Source organism: Centrocercus urophasianus, unplaced genomic scaffold, assembly GCF_019232065.1.
Source record: "Centrocercus urophasianus isolate 14NV4802_14NV808 unplaced genomic scaffold, USGS_Curo_1.0 seq_14, whole genome shotgun sequence".
NCBI classification, from domain to species: domain Eukaryota; kingdom Metazoa; phylum Chordata; class Aves; order Galliformes; family Phasianidae; genus Centrocercus; species Centrocercus urophasianus.
In genome coordinates this window covers 6023723-6045635 of record NW_024884586.1, presented here as the reverse complement: position 1 = coordinate 6045635, position 21913 = coordinate 6023723, and the positions used below count along the sequence as shown (strand labels likewise).

General features: G+C 38.5%; 1 protein-coding gene across 17 annotated transcripts in view; it reads left to right on the top strand.

The window, feature by feature from the left end:
• The window catches only part of PTPN5 (protein tyrosine phosphatase non-receptor type 5), a 159924-nt gene that overhangs the window by 42273 nt on the left and 95738 nt on the right, over positions 1 to 21913 (top strand). For 16 of the 17 annotated variants that reach the window (XR_006168107.1, XR_006168102.1, XR_006168108.1 and 13 more), the window contains 6 exons: positions 8317 to 8498; positions 9343 to 9462; positions 11253 to 11336; positions 14648 to 14886; positions 17862 to 18051; positions 20852 to 20936. Coding sequence is in view for 7 of the 17 variants with exons in the window: in XM_042814332.1 (XP_042670266.1) it covers positions 8337 to 8498; positions 9343 to 9462; positions 11253 to 11336; positions 14648 to 14886; positions 17862 to 18051; positions 20852 to 20936 (880 nt within the window). In the remaining 10 variants the exon portion in view is untranslated. Of the gene's footprint in view, positions 1 to 868; positions 943 to 8316; positions 8499 to 9342; positions 9463 to 11252; positions 11337 to 14647; positions 14887 to 17861; positions 18052 to 20851; positions 20937 to 21913 lie in introns of those variants that run through there. The other variant, XM_042814333.1, reaches the window with a different exon arrangement.

The following is a 21913-nucleotide window of genomic DNA, read 5'->3' as shown; positions in this document are numbered from 1 at the left end:
TCTGCCATGGGCAGAGTTGCCTGCCACTAAATCAAGCACTAGATCAGGTTGCCCAGGGCGCCATTTAGCCTGGCCTTGAGCACCTGCAGGAATGGGACACCCACAGCCTCTCTGGGCAGCTGTGGGTTTCAGCACTTCACCTCTGTCTCTGTGAAAAATATCCCCCTGACATCTAATCTAAATCTCTTCTTCTGTAGTTTAAAACCATTTCCCCTTGTCATATCACTTTCTATCCTTGTAAAAAGTTGATTTCCTTCCTTTTTATAGCTCCCTTTAAATATGGAAAGGTTGTAATTGAGGTCTCCTTGATGAAACTTCTCTAGACAGAATAAACCAAGTTCCCTCAGTGTGTCTTCACAGGAGAGTTGTTCCAGCCCTCTGATGATCACTGTTTGCTTCCTCTGGATCCTTTCCAAAAGCTTGACATCCTTCCTGACTTGGGGTCCCCAGGCCTGGATGTACTCCAGGTAGTGCTTCACAATTATCCTGGTTTAGTCTGAAAGTCAGTTTCAGAGGTGCTTTTTGGAATAACTTCTGAAACTGGATCTTCTGGGATTTTATTTTTTTTTTTCTGTGTGACATCAAAAATTGCAGTGTTTAAAAATCCATTTAAATTAATATGGAAATAATATTTCTTTAAATGTATCTGTTTAGCTGTACTACCTAACTGTACTACCTAACATAGTACCCATACACCTGTACCCAGGATAGCAATGATAAACAGGTATCTCATCACTGGTAACTCTCTTTTTCACACTGAAACTTATCAGAAAGTAAGTGGTGTTGACTTCTGTTGTAGCTTTCATAGAAATCAATCAAAAAAAAGTGGCTAAGATTTTTCTCTTCGTATTATTCAGTTTAAAGAAGAAATTGGAACTGATTGACATTTCCATGCAGCAGCTCAGCTAAAGATAACCTTCGGAGCTGGGATCTATCCAGAAGGTATTGGCACTTGTCATTGTGGCAGTTCACTGTGACAGCCAGGCAGTTGCTTCGCAGTGTCTGTTGAACTGTTGAGAAAAAACTCACAGCCATCTTGAAAAGTCAGAGAAAAGGAGGAAAGCCTTAAGTTTGATATGAAGCCCCAGATTAACAGAACAAGTCAGCAGGGGCATTTAATCAGTGAGTGGTTGAGAATCAGTTGAGATCTGCCATTTGTTCACTGACCAATCTCTTGTGGAAGAAGAAGAGAGAGAAGCAGTTTATCTTGCAATCTGATGTTTCTTTTCTCCATCCCTATCTAGCAGCTAGCAGGCTTGCTCATGTACATGACCCTGCAGTATTGTAATAATGGTCCTGGGTGAACATTTTTTTCTTGCTTAACCTCTTTTTTTCTCCTCCCACCCATTCCAGATGAAGTGGCAGGTGGACTGAGTGGGAGCAGTGTGAAAATGAATGCAGAGAAAATGTGTGACTCAACAGTTCAGCAGGGAGCTGCTGAGTGGAAAGGCAACTATTCTCCCTGCACACTCTGGTAGCAGATTCCTGTTCTTTCAGATATGAGAATAAGCCATTTATGGATGGAGCTTTGCAGCTCACTAGCAGGGAAAAGGCTGTGTTTTCTTTTAACAGAACTTATCTCAAGTAGAGAAGAAATTTGTCTAAAAGTCACTTAAAAAACCTTACCAGTGAAAGGAGAGACATAGTGAACTAGAAATACTCAGTTTGCTGCATGGTTTGATTGCTTTTCTGTTTGACTTTTCTCCTTGTTTTCTTTTCTTTTGATGTGTCTCTGCATTTTGGTCATCATTTTGCTTTAAGCAGTATTCTACTACCTGGCCTTGAAGTGTGCAAATCTCTTGTGCTTTACCTGACTAGTAGAAAATAGCCGTTTCCCTTTCTGCACTTCTGTCTCAAGAACTTCAGTGAATATAAGCCTTTCTCAGAATGAAAGCTACTGGCTTTTAAATGTTCTAACTACCACTCACAGGCAATCAAATGCAAAGGGAAAATTATGCTTTTTAGGGATTACCTGCTATCATGTAATGGTAAACATTTTCCCCAGTGTTTGAGAGGGGCAGTGCAGTGTATAAGGTTTGGGGTGTTTTTGTTTTTGTAATGGTACAGAAAAGGGAGATATTTTATCATCAATTTCTGTGTTTTTCATTCGGAAGGAAGAACTGAAGCACGGTTCTTCACGGACTAAGCAATAAGAGATGGGCACTTTGTATTTGTGAACATACTCACTACAAGCTCGGTTTGAAATCTGTGGTTTGCATAGTCATCACAGCATTTTCCACAAACTTCTCTTCTGGTGTTTGATCTTTCAAAGAACAGATGAACTCTCTCATTTTCAGCTGATGCAGATGATGTGTGCATGCACACACACACACACAGTCAGCTTCATGGGGTGGTATTTTTTTGAATCTGTGGACAACCTGAAACAGTGTCATTAAGAGCCCACAGCAGTTTCCATTCTCTTGATGGGCATATCAAGTTAGGAGCCAAACACACCAAATTAAATACCACTGCTCTTGGTAACTTCCAGTGTGATCATTCTAGCAAAAGTGTGCATCTTTCCCACGTAGAATCCCGTAATGCTACACATTTTCAGTTGTTCCCCACTTATCTGTGAATGCCTACAGCTTGGCCCAGATAACTGTAATGGTACAGAGCAGATACACTTAATGCAAACAAAAAGCACTGGAAATCAAAAGCTGAATTCTTGTGACTATGTAAGAGATTGAGTCCCAGTGAGCTTTCCATTCCTCTGTGTTCTGTCAGAGGTGGTAGCTACAGTTGTTTGGACCTCTTACTTGGATTTGTCTCCATAGACTCTGTCACAGAAAAGAATGAAATATGAGGTTGCAGTTTGCTCTCTTTAAAGTGTTAGATAAATCTAACTGGCTTCCAGTTAGATGCAAAAGGGTTTTTGGGGTTACCTGGGTGCCTTACAGAGTTAGACACATACGTGTATCTGTTAAAGTTAGTGTTTGAGTTAAGCTGCATAGTGTCTTCCGAAATAGCTCTCTGTGTGGTTTTGCACGAAAACATAAGCTGTAGCAATAACAGTTTCATGGCAGCTAGAATTTGGACTTTTTTTCCAGAGTGGAATTACAGGTATTTACTTGAGTGACGTTGTTGTAAATCCCTTCTAACTCCAGGAATGCAGTAGCAGGTAATTATAAGGTGCTCTAGAGGTTATTCTTTGCAGGTCCTAATTGGGCTACTTTTAGGGCCTACATGCTGCTCTTCCAGTGATTTTTTTGTTCTTTTATTATATATTTTTTTATTATTATTTATTTGGGAAAGATAAGAATATGAGACACTTGGAAACACAGCTGATCAGTGATCAAATAGAGTAGAAGTATCATAGTGGAGACGGTACAAAGAAAATCAATAGTAGAGGAGGTAGAAAGAGATACATTCTTAATATTACTACAGAAGTGTGAAATAGTATTCCCACTGCTTTCAACACAGCTGACTGGATCTTCAGCATAGTTTTGAACGTAACTTGTCAGATGACTTAAGAATGCAGAGGATGTGAAGGAAAAACAGCCTTTCCTGCATATGGTGAATTGTATACATCTATAAAGAGTTATGACATCAGCCATTATGTTTATCTACTTAATGTGTGAGATTACCAGGTTGTAAAGAAGTTTAGTAAAAGTTTGAGTTGTAGGTTAGTGACCTCACAGCTGATTTCCTGTGGAGAGAGGAATGTGAGTACACAAGTTTTCTGCTATGTAAGTACAATACTTCTCCTTCCTCGTATCTGCCTTCTCCCGTACTATTGTAGTGCAAAAGAAATGTTTGTTTCTTGGTCCAGAAGCTTATTATTCTGTTTTCATCCTTCTCATACATCATGTTGCAAGCAAAACAGAGAATGTCCTCTGAACTGGTATCTTTATCCCATGAGTGGATGAGTTGTTCTATTGTACTCCAGTGCAAGCTATATCATGTTCACGTGCACTCTGAAGCAGTTCATTCGTCTTAGAAGTGTCTTGACAGTATCTGGATTTCCCTGCAATCAGTGTCTCGTGACTTTCAGATTTAACAGGATATATGAAGTGCATAGCCAGGACTATGTCCTGCATATGTAGTTTCAGTGCCTGTGAAAATGATCTTTGCTGGCTCATCTCAGTAGAACGCGTTCATTTATTATTCTCTAATTGATGGCAGGTCTCCCTAGCAGCTGGATGGAAATCTGAGACAATAATTTCAATGGGTTATTGCATGTGGATACTTAAAGGTGGAGAGGCTATATGTAGATTTAGGTCTGTGATATAAAATGTTGATAATTTTGCTGACTATGAGGCATAGCCGGCACATCTGTGGTTATCAATGCTTCCTGACTCCAGACCCATTGTTCAGTGTGAATTCTTGCCAAACACAGCTGTCGTGAAGATGTAGACAGGTTTGGAGGGACACGGATCCTCCTCACACGTAATGCGTGCATGGGACAGTGCAGTTGAGCTGCTTACAGCTTGCTGACTGCTGGAACTAGAGAGCTGGCAATGTAGGTGAGGCCATTTCTCTCTTCTAGTTTGCGCATCTAGGATGTGACTCAACAGTTCATTGATTCCCTGCCTATTCCTATCCTGCCCAAAGATTCCTGCCCTTAGTGTAGGACAGCACCCACACTAAGAAGTGACCCTATTTTTCTTGGTGATGTCTGCCCTAAAATAATGATTTCTTAATCATTATGAAGTACAGCCTAGATAGATGATCTTGGGATTTATTTTTGGCAACTTGTACTGATGGTTGTGTTTAGGAAAAGAATGCAAGATGGATGCTTCACTTAGTTTGACTGAAAGATCAGGAGTGATGTTTAAGTTCATGGTGCTGTTCTAAAATTTTAAGTTGCTTTAATAAGCCATACACTTGATATAGATGTCTGAGACATTTTGGTTCTTCCAATTGATTTTTCTAGCAAATATAGCCCTGTGTCAAAGGAGAAGTATTGGTGGAATTTGAATCCATATTTCCATGATGTAGAAATTCATAAGGCTATCATGTGGGTGTTGCAATTTGCTGTCAATCAAATCACTATCAAAGTAAGGCTTAATCGTTCTTTTTCTGGATGGGGAGTCATTCTTATCAGCTGTCTCAAGACCTTCACACTGACCTTTGTTGATATCTCACTCATATTACCTAAACTGTGCAGTGAAAGAAATTATAGTCTGCTAGAATAATACAGCAATATAGGATTGTGATATCGAGTTTGATAATTGAAATATAATTTAAAGCTGATATAGTTAAATCAGGACAAAATCTTAGGTAGGCATCATTATGTTTGTAAAAATCTTCTGTGATTTGGAGTCGTAATGTTTGGGGTTTTTTTGTGAACTTGAATGAATCCAGTTTTAATTCTTTGTTTGCTGAAGACAATAATCTCAATATGTATGTTTATCATAATATGTACGGATTCTGACATTTCTCCATTATTTGTGTTCTTGACTTGGTGTGTCTGATTTTTTTTTTAATTTTTATTTTTTACTGTATTAGTGAAAGGAAACTGGTGGCAGCAGGTAAACAGTAACGTTTCATCAGAGCAGGAGTCCTTGGCTCTTAGGTTCATGGAGCAGATTTCTACCTCAGAGTAGAAATGAAATGAAGGACAATAGATTACTTCTATTGGGCAGCCATAAGAACATGACTCCTACAATTGTACATCTGTTGCTAGACAGCACTGGAATTCTGGGAATTAAGCTTCTTGGCTCTGGAGGGGCATAGATCTCCAAGATTACAGATCCAGAACTTCCCTAACTTTGATGTCTTTGTTCCAAAAGGCGTGTGGTCAAGTGGCCTTAACATCATCGTTTAGTGTCAGGGTTCTGTTTCCAACTTAGGCAGAAGTGGCCTTGTAAAAATCTCAGGCTCTAACAGGTACGAAATGTAGAAATTCTATTTACCTGCATAACAAGGTGATTTTGGTCTGTTAAAAAAAAAGTCTTTGAAACATTATGAATTTATAAGAAAGAGTTGAAAGCTGAGCTTGGAATCTGTGTTCTCTGGATGTCTTCCAAAAGGTATTTTATTTCTGCTTTGCAGATATTTTAGTGAAGCTTTTGGAAAGTGCATCCAACAAAAGCCATCACAAAGGCTTAGAAAAACAGTAAATTAATGGGTTTATCAGCCATGCTCATGGACTGAGGTGCATTATTTAATGCTGATGGAGGAAAAGTAGGACTTAAAACGTGTTTGGTAAAAACAGAGGGTTAGAGACTCGAAGTCACAATAAAGTATTTAGACAGACAATTCTGTACGTTTATCTCAGCCACGTGAACGTCTTCCTACATGGTTGGCAAAAATAATTTCTAACATCAATTTTCTGTCCCCGCTAAATTTCAACTTCTAGTTGCCAAACAGAACATGACCATTCCACAAACAAGCAAAACCAGAAAAAAACTGACAGATAGTAACAAGGGTTTTCCCCTTTGTTCTTGTCAACATTGAAGGTGTTTAGGCAGCCATGACTAGAAACATGGCTGCTATGTTGTCATCTTGGCAGTCATTGAGTTTAGCTCTATGTGTCATGGTATCAGGGATGTTAAATGGGTGGTCAGTGTCTGTGGACAAAAAGGACTGCATCTGGGCTCTGTATGTTTCTTGGAGGGGGTGTCGTGAGACTCTGTTTGTTACTGGCTGGACCCTGAGGGATGGACACAGATTTCCCTTGACCTCTTCAGCTGTATTCCACAGACTGCCTGCTTTTTATTAACAAGTGCTACTTCATAGCTCATGTCTTCCAGCATTTGAGGTGTACAGATGAAAGTGAAGAGAAATTTGCCACTGTGAGAAATACATGCTGGAGTTGTTGTTGTCTATTTTTACCTTTTTACTTTCATCTATTTCCATGTTTTATCAGCATATGTTTAATACGAAAAAGATGGTATTGGTGCTGATTGCTGTGCTGAGTCTTCCCTGGCTAATCGTCTGTCAGTTAATTCCACATATACCTATGGTGTACAGCTTGTATAGCTGAGTGTGTGTATCTAGATGTGCATTTTCATACTTCCTGAGAAATACCTGCAAAAAGGTGCTGAAAATAACTACCCAGAGCCACTTAGACCCCTCACAGCCTTCTTAGGCTATTCCCCATCACAAACTGAGTGGAGATAGTTTGAATATAAGAAACAAGTAACCTGATCTCTTGCAAAAGTACTGGGTAGTACACACTGATGATCTTTTTGGTTTGGGGCAGCTAAGGGAATAGAGAGCATTGTAGGAAATCATTAATGTTTCCCAAGTGCCTTGTTCGTTTATGCAGGGATGTCATAAGGTCTATTTCCGTGAAGGGAGAGAAAACAGCCTCAGAGTGGGAATAAGAATCTCTTAGAAATTAAAAGCCCATGTTCCTGTCTGCTGCCATGATTTAGAGATTAAACAGTGCATTTCCCTGAATCTTTGTCATACTGATGTCCAGACTGATGCCATGAATGTTTCATTTGCCTAATTAGAGTTGTGCCTCATTTATGAATGCTTTTCTGACATTATGACTATTCTGACACATTGAGAGAAATACCTGAAGGAAGCATTCGGCAGAAACCTCACCTCCACAAACCACAGGAAGGCCAACAGTGTTGCCATTACCTGGGCACTCATGGCTTGCTTTGGCTTGAGGATAATATTGTGGATAGAGCAACCTTGGGATTTTGCTCACGTGGAATGATGTAGATCACTAGTACTTACTTCAGATGGGTCTGATTTTTTATCTAATTATTATCTTAATTATTGTTTATGCATTATGTTTAAAATAATGCTGCTGAGGAGTTCACCGCACCAGTGCATTTGTCCATTAAATGAAATAGCACTGCAGTGTTATCAAATAACTCCTAGATACAAATCCAGCCAAAAAGTACGTTATTATAATTTGTCCTTTATTAGTGCCATAGGACACCTAGCCAAAATCCAGAGCTACGGAGACACGTGTGAGCATGAGTCTCTATCTCAGAATTTTTTAATCACATTAGGCAAAGAGAAATAATGGGAAAGGAAGAAACTGAGGCAGGGAGGAACAAAATGCCACCATGTGGCTGGAACTAGAAAGTAGGATAGATGGTTACTTTAAGAGTAGAAAACAAAAAGGTGCAGCAATGTAAATGAGAATGTATTAACAACAAAGCCTAGGATCTGCCCCTCTGGAAAGAAAGAGGAAAATAATTTATCCACCCACACTCGCTTTTTTCTGACAAAGGCAGGTGAATACAGCTATGCTAATAGACTGTGACGCTCGCAACCCTGAGCTGCACTTACTGATGCAGAACTGAGAGGTACCCATCGTCTTTAGGAAAACAATAGCTCCAGCAGCATTTGCAGTGGCTGCAGGGTTATGTGCTATTCATTCCCTGCACATGTTGTTTTCATGTGAAGGTCTTTACAATCCAGCTGTGATGGAGTCAATGGGTGAAGCTCAAGAGCAACAAGAACAGCTGAACAGGAAGGAGCAGTCGCTGAAAACCACCCAGAAAACTGCACTGCTTGCTTGGGCTGCCTGGTGGAATGGATTAATGACTGGAGACAGCATGTATCTGTTTGTCCTCTCTCAGATACTGGTAAGGAAGCTTCTTGTCGCTTTGAAATGATGGGACGCTTCTTATAAGCTTTCTTGGCTTTGCAGGATTCATGGTGGACATAACAGTGGATTTAACTGTAGTTGTCTTATTTCTGCAGCCACCTGCCTCACCCTTTCTTTGCTAACAGCCCCTGCTTTGGGTTTCCCAGTCTCTTGTCCCATTCTCTTCCCTTTTAAAAATCTCACCATCTCACAACAGGTGAATCTTCCGCAACTGATCTATATGAGGGTAAATAACAGTCTTGTTGAAAAATGGTCTGAGTAGTGCATCCTTTTTAAAGTCTTTTGAGATAGGAAGTGAGTTCTGTGAGAGCATTAAATAAAATATTATTGCTTTTATTATTTTGTGTTAAGTGTGTAGTATACAGCAACCTTAAGTGATTGAAATGAAATGCTTCAGTATGTGTGTTTTTATAGGGATAAGTATTTGGACAAGGCCATTTGTGAAAGTTTTGCATAGTGTGAGATACACATTTTAATAATATAAAAAATTCACTGAATTCCAGTTTTGATTTAAAAGTAGTAATTCTGAAAATTCAGAACTCAGAGGGATCATTGCTCTTTAGAGGTATAGTCATTTTGCTAGTGTAGATCAGAGTAAGCTTTCTGTTCTCATTGATAAGCATCTAGATCATGCTGGTTGAGCATTTATCACTCATCTTTCTATTTTTGTGAAATTAGAGTCTGGAAAATACCTGAATTCTTAAAGCAACAATGATGATCAACATAAGCTCAATGACAAGTAAATTAGTTAATTATGCAGTCTTGAAAAGAAATGTATAATGAGGAGAACTCATTATGTTTTTGTCTGATTGATTGCACAGCTTCTCTGCATGATGCTGTGGTACAGCACTTATGGGACCATCTCAGCAGCTCAGAATGCCTTTGACATGCTGTTTTACTTGCTTACCCCATTTGAACAGTTTTTGTCAGATCAAGGAGGGGTAAGTGTCTTTGCTCATCTCTCTGTTGGGATGGTTGTTGTCAGTAGCCTTAGTTGATGCTTATGTCTTTGGACTAAATGTGTAGTACATCTGTGTTTCTAATAATGTAGTGATTGTGCATTGTGTGTGTGTGTGTTCTGAAATAGTGGAAAATGTTTTCTGAAAATAGATCCGTATTTTGTCTTCAAAAAACAGGGCCAGATTTTTGGCTGTGATGTTAGATAAACATAGGAATTTTTTTCCTACTGTGCAAATTATTGCAAATGAAACAAGCCAATGAGAGATCAGCCTTATAATGCTTCATCTGCATGAAGAGAGAGCGTGGAACTCCTTTTATTGGGAGAGATAGAAGCTTAAATTCTTGGAAGCAATGGATGAATCCACACAAAGGATGCAAACTGTGAAATGCTCAGTCACTAAATTCTGTTTTTATTGAGTTTAAAACATATCTGTATGTGTAAAAATATTTCAGGTATATGAGGAGTACACGTACAATTACATCTACAAAGCTACCTCAGTAAAATTGCTTAGCTTCTCACCATGGCATAATGACACAGATACCAGTATGATTCATTTGATTAATTACTGGGCTAATTATACCCAGTGCAGATTTTGCTATTGTGGACAGAGCATTAATTAAGTGGTGAGCAGCTACTGACAAAAATCAGATGAAATATAATTGCCCTCAGAATGTTTAGATTCATTGTATGTAATCTTTATAAAGGAAGCTATGCAGTACAAATAGGAAATCTTACTCAGTACCTCTTGTGGCTGAAGTACAGTGGAGACTGCTTTCTGTATTCCCTTAAGTGTTTGAGCTGCATGTCACTTGCTCTTTTTATTTAAAAGAAGTGCTTTGTCCTTTCTCAGTTGCATTTACTATGATGCATAATCAAAGCTCGTTACAGAGCACTGCTTATTTCTTATTTTCAGTCAACCTATCATTAACAATTTCTTTTTCTTGCATAAAATCACTGATTTATAAGATTTTGACTTAAAATGAATGTTCTGTGAGTTCAGCATGGAGGAAAGTGATTTGTAGAAAGCACCACAAGAACACCCAAGTGTGCCTCTGTGCAGATGTTCATGTATATCTTTAAAAATTATTTATTATAGCATTACTCACCATATAAATTTAGACTTGAAAACAGTAAGGTCAAACAAATTTGATATTTAGATAAACAACAGCTCTTAACTATTGATTTTCTCTAGCATTACTGGTAGATCAGAAATAGTAAATTTCCTTGCCCACTAAAGTTCATTAAAATCATATTTTACACATAGTACTGAGAGTAAGGATGAACTCCGATGTGCCTAAATATGACCAGAACTGTGGAGTGAATTTCACTGCAAGTGAAGTGCTGTGAATGAACCTGATGACAAAGTCCTCTGTGCCTGGGTTTTATGTAAGAACCTATAAACACAGAAGCAGTACTAAACATAGTTCAAAGCATTCTGCCAGGGAATAAAATTAAACTGACTGGGGCAATGTAACACGGATCCAGGCTGCAAAATTCAGCAGTGATTCCGAATCTCAATTTTGGGAATATATAAGGTGAGGACAAGTTCATTGTTCTGCAACAGTCCTCACAGTGGAAACCACCTTAAGATGTGGTTTCAATTTGAATCTTCTTGAAAGCCTGGCATTTTTCTGTTGGTGGTGTTGGCAGCTTTCACAGATAAGATTAGTCTACATGGAAAATCCAAGAATGGTAAATATCAAGAACACGTATGCAGATGTTATACTGTGTCTTAAAGCACTTTATGATATCAATTCTGTTGTTTTGCAGGATCTAACTAGAATTGGGAATGTTGTGATATCGTATATCCTGCTGTCCTTAGTTTCTCTAGGACTGCTACTTGTTGGATCTCTGGTAAGTACAGTTCTGTGCAAGCTGTTTCATGCACTTTTTCAAGTGAGTTTTTATAAAATGTCTAGTTTACTGAAAGTTATTGATGTTATCCTCAGGATGATTTTAAAGCAACTATTTCTGTAAAATTACTGGCATGCTTTACATAGAGGAATCCTGACTACTTTTATCCTTACTCAATTTCTTGATTAATTGTGGATTACAGTGACGGTTTTTATTTTCTCTATCTACAGATGGGCTGAGTGTTTTCATTTAGAATAGAAAGCATGTGGTCCAGTAAAGGAACCATCTAAAATTGCTGCCTTATGCAGAGCATCTGTTGACTGAAGTGGTAGAAGAAGCTGTTGCAGAGCACCAGTATGCTTACCAGAGTAATGCTCTTGTAGATAGATATAGGCCAAGACCCCAGGTGCAGGACAAGATTAGTGGCATTACTACCAATAACCTAGTTAACTGACAACCACTGTGGAGCAGGAGGATTGCACTGCTTTTCTCCACTGTGTAAATGTCACAAAGGTGTGCATTAGATGGAAAAGCTGGGGAGAATTCTTTCATTTTAGGGAGCTATAACTAAATATGACATTTCTTATCCATCTACACTGTTCTGTTAGGATGGAAATGCAGGTAGAAAATAATCACCTCCTGTCCTTGTAGTAGAATATTTTCAGGCCACTCAGGAAGCTGAAGCCATGCAATGTGCATGCAGTTGGACTGATATGCAGTATAATCAATTATATCTTAGAATCACAGGTTAGTTGGAGGGGAGATCTGGAGTTGAGTTTGCCAATCCAACATCTGGTTTTGAGGCGGGGCTGCTGCCAACACTTAGTAAGGTAGCCAAACATTTTTCTACATGGGTTTTGAAAACCTCTAGGGAAAGAGATGTATCACCTCTCTAGATATCTAGATATTATGTTTTAACCATGTGGCACGCTTGGGGAAGAAGTTTATTTTAATGTCTGATCTTAATTTCCCATTCTGCAGCTTGTGGCCATCATATCTTGTGGTTTCACCTCTGTAGCTGCTCTTAAAATTGCAGTCATAACATTGGAACACAGTACACGTCCTGTGCAGTCAGAGCAATGGTCCATCTTTCCCAGTATCTTCTCTCTGATAGTGACATTAGGAGGAACTGTTCAGAGAGCATATGAACCTGGTCTCTTCCTGCTTATTATCTTGGTCTCCTTCTCTTCACAGGTCATGCTGAGCAGCAATTTGAAAATGTCTCTTTACCAGTGTTTAGGGAATAAGTGTAAAATAGTCATTAGCAGAACACTGGAAATGATGTAGTGATGTACCTAAGCAGGATTTCTGAAATACTAGCCTCGTAGACAACAGACAGTTGCGTGAAGACTGTTTTCTTCTTTGTCTCAACTAAGGATTTTTTGTTTCATTTTGCTTTTTGTTGTTGCTGTTTTTCCAGTGTTTTTTTAAGTGATGTGCTGCCTAGAAGCCTCATTGAAGAGGTGTTTTACATTGAAGAGTGCCGTTATAATTAATTTTTTTATTCCTAAATGTACTCTTCTTTCTTTATAGATGGACCTGACCCACTAGTCCCTCTCTACCATGCATGCTAGATGGCATATCAATTAAAACACCTTATGTACTTTCTTATTCAGTAACTGTGGTTACTTACACTAAAGCCCTAGCAGTTACCTGGAAAAGGGAGGAGAAATGCCTGTTTATAGAGCTACTTTGTTGCCTTAATCTTAGAGCAATAACTATTGGGACACCTAACAATGCAGAGAAAATGATTTTCAGAAGAAATATGAAAAGAACTGGGGCTCTGTCTTGCCTGTGCACATGATAAAATTTAGTTCTTTTTTGCATCGGGCAGTCTGTGACTATGATACGCATGGAGCAAATTTTTCAAGAGATTAGATCTCAGCTAAAGTTTGACATGCTTTTCTGAGAATGTCCAGACACCAGAATGTATTGGAAGTTTACAGGTCACAGTGAAAATAACAGGCTGGGTAGCGTGCTTGAGGTTTGCGTTGGTGATGCTATCCATTTTCTACATTATGTAGCAATCACGTTTCTCTTTGCTTTTGTAATTGCTGCTTGCCCTGATCAGCTGAAACAACAGCATTGTGATTGCAGTAACTGTTGAGTGAATACTGCTTTTTTGTGAGAGTCTAACGATCTCTAAAACTCAGTGTAGACAGAAGTGAAAACTTGCTTCACTTTTCATTCTGTAGACTCAGAAAAATAAGAGCATGTAAAGACATGTGGAAAAATTTCTGCTGAAAACCCTGTGCAAGCTGAAAATTTGACCTTTTTTGTTGGCACATTCTCTAATTTCAACTGCCCACTTAAAAGCCATTACAGAAAAGTACAGAAGAGAACTTACTTTGGAAAATGCAACTTGTTCTTCTTAGTTTCAAAAGGGTACATGTCTGTGCAAGACACTTTTCATGACACTCAGCCTGAATGATTCTTCTCCTGCTTCAATGCTGGAGGGATGAAATTGGCCTTATGTTTCAGGTTTTGGAATTCAGAAGTGAACTCGACTTTTTTATCTGAGGTCTGTACATTGGATTAAACACTCAAATGATAATATCTCAAAATCATTTAGCCTACCACGCATCCATGTAAAGCAATATGGTAGAATATTTTCTTAGATATACGCCATTTCAAACCCCTAATTAATATATAATACAAAATTTTAATACCGCGTTTGTCCTAGAATTTCTCAGGATTTATTATTATATGACTATACCATGTTTAAATCTGACAATTACATTGCAAAGCATGCCTCACTAATGGCCAAAAAATTATTTTGGTGTTCTGAGACTCAAAACAACTTGCATCAAACTTCAGACCTACAAAAAATGATGGACTTATACATGAATTTAGACTAGACTGCCAGATTATCAAAGATGCGCAGCTCAGGAAAATTGTGTTTACCTTAAATCAAGTGTATCTGCATTTTAGGTGAAAAAGAACATTAATTGTGGAGAGGTATTTATAGTACATTCTGATTTTGTAAACAAGTCTGTGAAAGGTAAGCAAGTGAACAAAAGGGCAGTGGTGTCACGTTGGCTTGCATGTGATGATCACAAGCACATTCTGCTTCCGCTGTATTCCTGAGCCTGACCAGCTCTGTGGAAACCTCTGTGGCTGAAAGCAGATTTGAATCCTTGTAACACATTACAAAGCTATTCCTGCGTAGAACGTTCCTGTCCTCTTTGATACTATCCAATTCTGATGCATCATAATGAATTGGGATGCTGTCCTTGTGACCCATCCTCTAAGCTGTGTGCAAGGACTGGCATCAACCAGAAAGGGTTTTTTTAAATGTTTATTTCCTCCAGTTTTGGCATCTGCTCAGAGCTCGTCCAGACCCCCCCTTTCCGCTCCAGGAGGACAGACGCCAATCTGTGAGCCGGCAGCCTTCGTTCACGTACTCAGAGTGGACAGAAGATAAAAATGAGGATGACTTTCTAGACTTGGATCCTGTACCAGAGACCCCAGTCTTTGACTGTGTAATGGACATTAAAGTGGAGACAGATCCAGCTACTCTAACAGTTAAATCCGTGGGCTTGCAAGAAAGGTAGGGTAGATGTCCTGAACCAGGGGAATGCTTGGTTCCAGATTTTCTGGCTTAGTTCTGTGCCTAGTAGTAAGCTTTATTACCCTCATGAATGTCATTTTCAAATGTGGTTTTGAAGCTAAGCTGCTGCCTTATTACCTGTCTTTTTTCAGTCCATTCCTGACTATTAAGTGTGTTAATCAAAAATCATGCAATTTCCTGATAGCACTCTACAGGTCTTATGCAGAAGTGTCACTTGTTTCCTTGGTAAGATCCATTTGTTTGATCTGTCTCTTGCCATTTCCCAGGATGGCAACTGCATAGCATGAAATCCACTACAGAGCAGTGAAATCTTTTACAACTGGAAGATGGATCTTGTTAATTCTTCTTTTCTGCCACTTGTACTGAAGGTTTGGTCTTCACTCCAAAAGCAAACCATAGTACAAAATATCTGCCCTAATTCGTCTATAAATTGGGTTACTCAAAAAGTGAATGAATTGCTTTGAACTTAACCCAGTCATGGAATTTTAGGATGAGCTGATGTTCACTTCTTAAACCAGAAAGCAACAGTTTCTCAGAGAGATTCACAACTGGGAAAGAGCAGTTTTCAGACAAGAGGAAGACAGGAGTGAATCAGTACTGTTTTGTATTGCATTTCTCCATCTTTGCTCATACATATTCCAGAAGGGCCACTGATTTAACATGCCTGCCCTTTCTTATTCTGGGGACCACAGGAGAACTGAGTTTACATTGCTGGCAGCCTGTATTTTGTTTCTATGTTATGCTTTCAGTTGTCTTTGTGAAGCAGAATGAAGATATTTGGGATAGAAATCTCATACAGAAATTCTTCAAAGGTGATGTTATGGATAATTTTACTGCAGGGCCCAAAATAGGAAAAAATATCACCTTTCTTTATTTTCAGTTCTTCCATCTTAATTGGAGTGCTAACCATAATTCTCATGTCTAGAATTTAAAAGACAGAACTTAAATGATTTAAAAGCATATGATAAGTTTCCAAAGGTCCACATGACACATTAAGAAAATGTTTTAGCAGAGGCTTTTAATTGTAGTGTAAGTTTAGAATGTTTTTCTCACACTTTATTTTTGTTTACATCCTTATTCCTCAAATGTCTTACTTTTTGCATTCTTCTGGTTTAAACATGATATTCCAGTTTTGCTGTTCTTCACTATGGGCAAGATTGAAATGTACCAGTCATTCGAGCTTTGAAGTATTCCTAATATCTTCCCATCCCTCTCTTTTTAAAAATGCTTGCATTTCTTCTTGCATGGCAGCTATTCTTCAAGAAAGATGCTCACTCTTTCAAGGAAATCAGTGAATATTAAAGTATTGAATTACAATTAAAAATCAAGGAAGAAGAGATGTGAAGTGGGATAGCAGTTTCTTGAAGCTCTCTCAGTAGGTAGAATGTGTACACTAAGATGTAAAACAAACTTTTTTTCAACATATACAGGTGCTTGTGAAACCAGACAACATTTCAGGTTTGGGCTGTGCTCAGGCAGATTTCATTTACATCAAGCATTGGTCCCTCTTCCCTCGTGGTAGTGTTGTGTTAAATTATCTACCTACCCCTCTTTTTTTTTCTTGTTAATCCATCCTGCTTCTCCATCTTTCTTCCATCTCATTCTTAACCACCTACACCATTAAAAAGGGAATTAGTTACTAGCTGAGTTCAAAGAGCACTGGATGTTATTCTGGAAGAGACAATCTCATTTCCTATGCTGAAGTAGTACTAATATCTGTGTGTGTAGCCTCTGCTACCTTAAAAGAACTGAAAGCATTTGTTATCAAATGCAGTTATTTCTGGGGAGGGATGTAGTTAGCTGTTTAAAGCATAGGGGAGGATAGGTCAAAATATTTTGAAAAGGGCCACGAAAAGTTCAGTGTTTACCACTAGTGGTCATGTTTCATCCATAATCATTTACCCATAACTGTGAATCTTAGCAGGAGGCTGGCTGCACATTCTTTTGGAAAAACTCCTGAATCTAGAAAAGGGCTGTGATGCAAGTAACAACTTCTACCCATTTCTCTGTGAGCTGGTCATCCTTGTGTGTGTACATGTTTTTTGAGCAGCTCCTGCAAACATCTCCCAAGTAGATTTTGCCAGGTGAGTGAGTCATCAAAAATAGGTCTACTGAGTGGATGTATAGCACGTTAAATCCAGTAATCATTGTGCTGTGTGATGTTCTTATGTTAAAGATGTTTGAAAATAGATTCACTGATGGCATTTGTGTCTCTCTTTGTCTATGACATGAGATTGACAGAAGCTCAGAAGTGCTTTACATATTTTCAATAAACAGTGCTGGCATTCTGACCTTTTTGTTTTGTTGTGTAGCTAACTTGCGTAAATGCCACTAAAAATTCTACATGTTATAAACAGAGATGCTCTTAATTGTTTAAATACTGGGACTTCCTTTTTACCCTTCTCATGAATACTGTTGTGGAACGAAAACTTTTTAGATTGAATAATTATCCAATGTTATGTCTAGCATCTCATGTATTTATTCATGTTGAACTGTAATGTTTATTCCAAGATCTTACCTTGCCGATATTGTCTGAGAGACTAAGAGATGGTTATTCAGTAGGATCTGGCCTGAAGAAAACTAATATATCACAGGTGAAAATCTTGGTCCAAATTGTCAGTCTGTCTTCAGCTTTTCAAAAATATTGCGCGATTTACACAAGTACAAAAACTTTCTGCAGTTGTCTCCTCAGTGCCTTTGACTAACAGGTTGCTTCAGTTTGGGTAACAAAATATAGTTGCCTTTTTAGGGACGATGCTTTGTCAGTGTGGGCTTTTGACAGTATTGACCTTCACATGCCAGTGTACAAAATGATCTTCTATTCTTATCTACGCAAGAAGCGTCACCAGTTTTTCACAGTTACTTTTGTCAGAACTCTATCCATTGCTGATGTATACTGGCAGTGATAGGTCAGCCCATACTGTGGTAAGCAAACTGACTGCTCTGTTTTGCAGGAGGGGTTCCAATGTTTCACTCACGCTAGATATGTGTACCCCAGGCTGTTCTGAGCAAGGTTTTGGCTATATCATGTCACCACGGGAACAGTCAGCGCAAGAATATCTCCAGACAGCGTCAAACATTCTTACTGAAGAAGAACTGCACAAGAAAGCTCTGGATTCATTCATACTCCAGGCAGAATTCTTTGTGAGTATCTGACTCTTCTAGGGGGATCCAAAAAATAGAATGTTGTGTGTTTTTCCTGAGCCCTGCAATTATTTTCTGCGGGACTATAATTAATATATAGAAATTCCAGTTCTATCAGTGAAGCATTAGGTGAAAACCTGAAATTCATCATCCATCAAAATGGTGATGCCTGAGAGCCTGAAGTGATCTTGTCACATAAAAACTACAGAATTGATTCTGGAAGCAACAGCAGAGTGTTATTTTCACCAGACTTCTTCCTTCTTTTCCTCAATATATTACTTTCTGGTGAAAAATCAAAATCAAACTTTTTCACTATATAAGAAAAGCCTAGTTTGCTATAGATGTTGCTTCTTGAAATCTTGAGTCACCTTAGGCATTAAATTAGTCCGGATGCATGCTCTCTGCTGTTGAATGCTTTGCATGAAGCTTTGTTTTAAGTAGCCTCAACATTCTCCAGATGACTGAAGCACTGAATGGCTAGGTCAGTCAGCTAGAGTCTTAAAAAGTAATTTTTCTGCAGAAGAAAAACAAGTATTTTACTAGCTGTAAAGTGCTCTGTTGGTTGCTCTTAGGATTCTGAAGTATGCATGTTTCCTTCTTTCACTCTATCCAACGCTACTTGAGAGAGAGCTCAGCCTTATTTGAGGGCAAAAAAAGTGTATCTACAGAGACAAAGCAAGGAGGTGCAAATTTGATTTCTACAATTAATTAATTAGGATAAAGACCAGATATATTTCAATGTAGTGAGCATGCTGGCTTTTTGGATCATTGCATTCCATCTGCGTCTCTTCCTTAATTGCTTCAGTCTCCATTAGAGTCATTGTTTGTAGCTAACAAAATAAATGAATAAAGATGCTGCAGAGCCCAGGAGTGTTATGTCTACTAAGCAGGGTTGCACAAAATGGGAGGTAACCAGGACGCAGTCTGCATGCTGGGGTATTTCAGAACATGGGATCAAGAGCTGCTGCAGCAAATGCTGCCTGCTCAAATATTCTCTTAAGCACAGAATCTCAGTAGAGTGGGAGGAAGATAATGTTTTGCAGTATAGCACCCCTTTCAGCCTGCCTCCTCTATGACTCTTCAAATGTCACTTGCTCTTGAGACTCTGAGATGAGAGAGATTGAACTGGTGTTTTAAAACAGGCTGACAGATATCTGTGGTGTATAACTTGCTTAGCGTGTTATGCAAGATGAAGAAAAGCAGCTTTTGGGTAGGCAACTCCTGATTCCTTTAAAGTAAAGTATGTTTTACTTGTTCAAGGGAGGAAATACTCACTTAGTAAGTGTATGAGTTGATGGCTGAAGAAATCCATATGCAATTTGACCAATCTCACTATGGATTTCAAGCAAAGAAAATGATGTTAGAAGTAGGAGAAATGTTTCTGTTCTTTGACAGCTTTTGAGTGTGTTTTCCTTGTGTAGATAAAAATGCCATTTAATCAGAACTTCATTTCTGTAAATAAAAATAATAATCTAGTTTATATGGAACAGTTATCACCAGATCTGTGGCATATGTTTTCAATCTATGTCTAACCTACTTGGTTTTTAAAGTGTAGATCCATGACAAAGCAAGTAGCTATGTTTCACTTTGGAAAAGAAGTCAAATTTGTCATTTGCACAGCTAAGTCCTGAAATTCTTAAAACATTTGGAGTTCTTACTTACTCAGGCAAAGTTCCTTTGATTTTAACAACAATTCAAGTGGTGAATGAGTAAGTTCCAAAAAGAGACCATAGAGCTTGACTCAGGTAGATTTTTTTGGTGACTAAGTACTAAGTAACAAAGCAGGGAAAGCATGAAGACCTCATTCCCATGCAGCTCCTCAAATTGAGAGGAAACTATTTCCATCAGATGTTTTATCATTAATTGCTTCTCTTTAAGGCCAAGTACGCTCAATACTATATGAGGCAGAATATAGATAATCTTCTAAAGTTTCAGAATTTAACATCTCTGCTTATCTAAATTCTCAGACTTCACCACCGGTATGTTCAGTACTACTGGCCTCTCAAATCATGTTCTGCAACTATACTGTTCAGCTCTGCTTCCAAGCTCTGTGATCTACTTTTCTGTTGAGACTGACTTATGCATCCTACCTTTTCGCATGCCTACTGTCACCAGCTGACGGAAAGTCTTGTTTGTCCCTGGCTGTCAGTGGCCACATAAGTACAGAAAATGAGCACTGGAGAACAACAAACCCCTCTAATTTCATGTTTCCTTTAGAATGGCAGTATAGAGAGCAGGTAGTCTCTTCACACCTTGCTCATGGAGCTGTAAAATGTAGTGAGCAAAAAAAGATATACACCCCTGCCTACCTCCATAGCATCAGGTCAGTACACCTTACTGTCATAGTGTGTGTCATCTTTTGTTGCTTGTGAGTGTCACTAGCAGATGAGTTCCTTCCACCTTCAGAGAGGAAGGAGCATGAGTCAGAAAGGGTGGTGTCTGAGGTCCATCACTTTTGGAATAAAGTATCTTACGTACCACGTTTAGCTTAGTTCTGTGCCTACACTTGCAATTCAGCTCTAATAATATGAAGAGCTAACATAATGCTGTCTCGCATATTACTTAATGAATTAGTCACTATGAGCATTTTTGTACTAAGGATTTTAGAAAAGAAAGCCAGTGACAGTAAAAGGAAACATCACTCATATTTTAGTGATAAGTTGTTAGAAGTACCGTACCATATGTCCCACTTGACTTCATCATTTTGCCTCCCTAACAGACAGGACATAATGTTTTTTTTTTTAATTCCTCTTGTGAATCTAATGACAACATACTCTGTGTTGTCTTTTTTTTTGAGCAGGAAATTCCAATGAACTTTGTTGATCCAAAGGAATATGATATTCCAGGCCTGGTGCGGAAGAATCGCTACAAAACAATTCTTCCAAGTAAGTTTCTGCTTTTTTAAGACAGTAAAACGTGTTGGTCTATTCCATGTGCTGAAAGGTTTTGCAGTCTCTTTTCCAGGATACATCAAGTGTGCTGTACTGTCCAAAAGCCATGTTTATGAAGCAGCAACATGTCTTCTAAATGTAAATCAAGTTTCAAAGGACATACAGAGCATGAACAACCTAAGATTGACAAAATATCATTAGCACTTAAGTTTTTAAGTTGTGAGGATTACATCATTTAATGCTTTTTACAATCTCTGTCCAAGAAATTGGCGTGTTTATTCAAGTGCTACTTAGTGGTTTCTTTGATAAACTCCTGTAGGAGGACTATGTTCTATCAACATTATTTTCTTGAGCAATGCTTTTCTGAGACTCATGCTCTCACTTGGCATTTTGAAGTATCAGGAGTTGATCTGGTGGCATTAAGATATTGAAGAAAATCCAACTCTTTATTTTCTTTTACATTATTTTTATTTGTAGCCAAGAGTAGGAGTTCTGAGAATCATTCTGGTACAAAAATTTTTAAGAATCATGATTTTCCCTGGTGCGTTAGCTGAAGATGCAATTAGATGTCATGCCTCATTTCTGTTGTAAGCTGCTGTTGGAAAATGCCACCATTAGCTACAGTTACCTTTATTTGCAAAGACCAAATTGTTCAGTGTCACATTAGTGAAGATCAGTTCAGAGAAGTGAAAGGTGTGTGTTTACCTGTTGTTTTAGGCAATGAATCTGGATTGGGAATAGTTCCAGAAAAAGTGGTGGTGGGTTGGGCTTTTTGTTTTGTTTTTGTTGTTGTTGTTGTTGTTGTTTCTTTCACTCTGGATTTACAACTCCAGCCAACTGCAGCCCATGATTCCATGTACACTACCCTTCTGATGACTTTGTACTCCACCTTAGATCAGAAGTATGAAGCACCCAAATAGATATTTCATAATTTCTGTGCTAATGACTGAGATGAATAATTCAAGAATTAA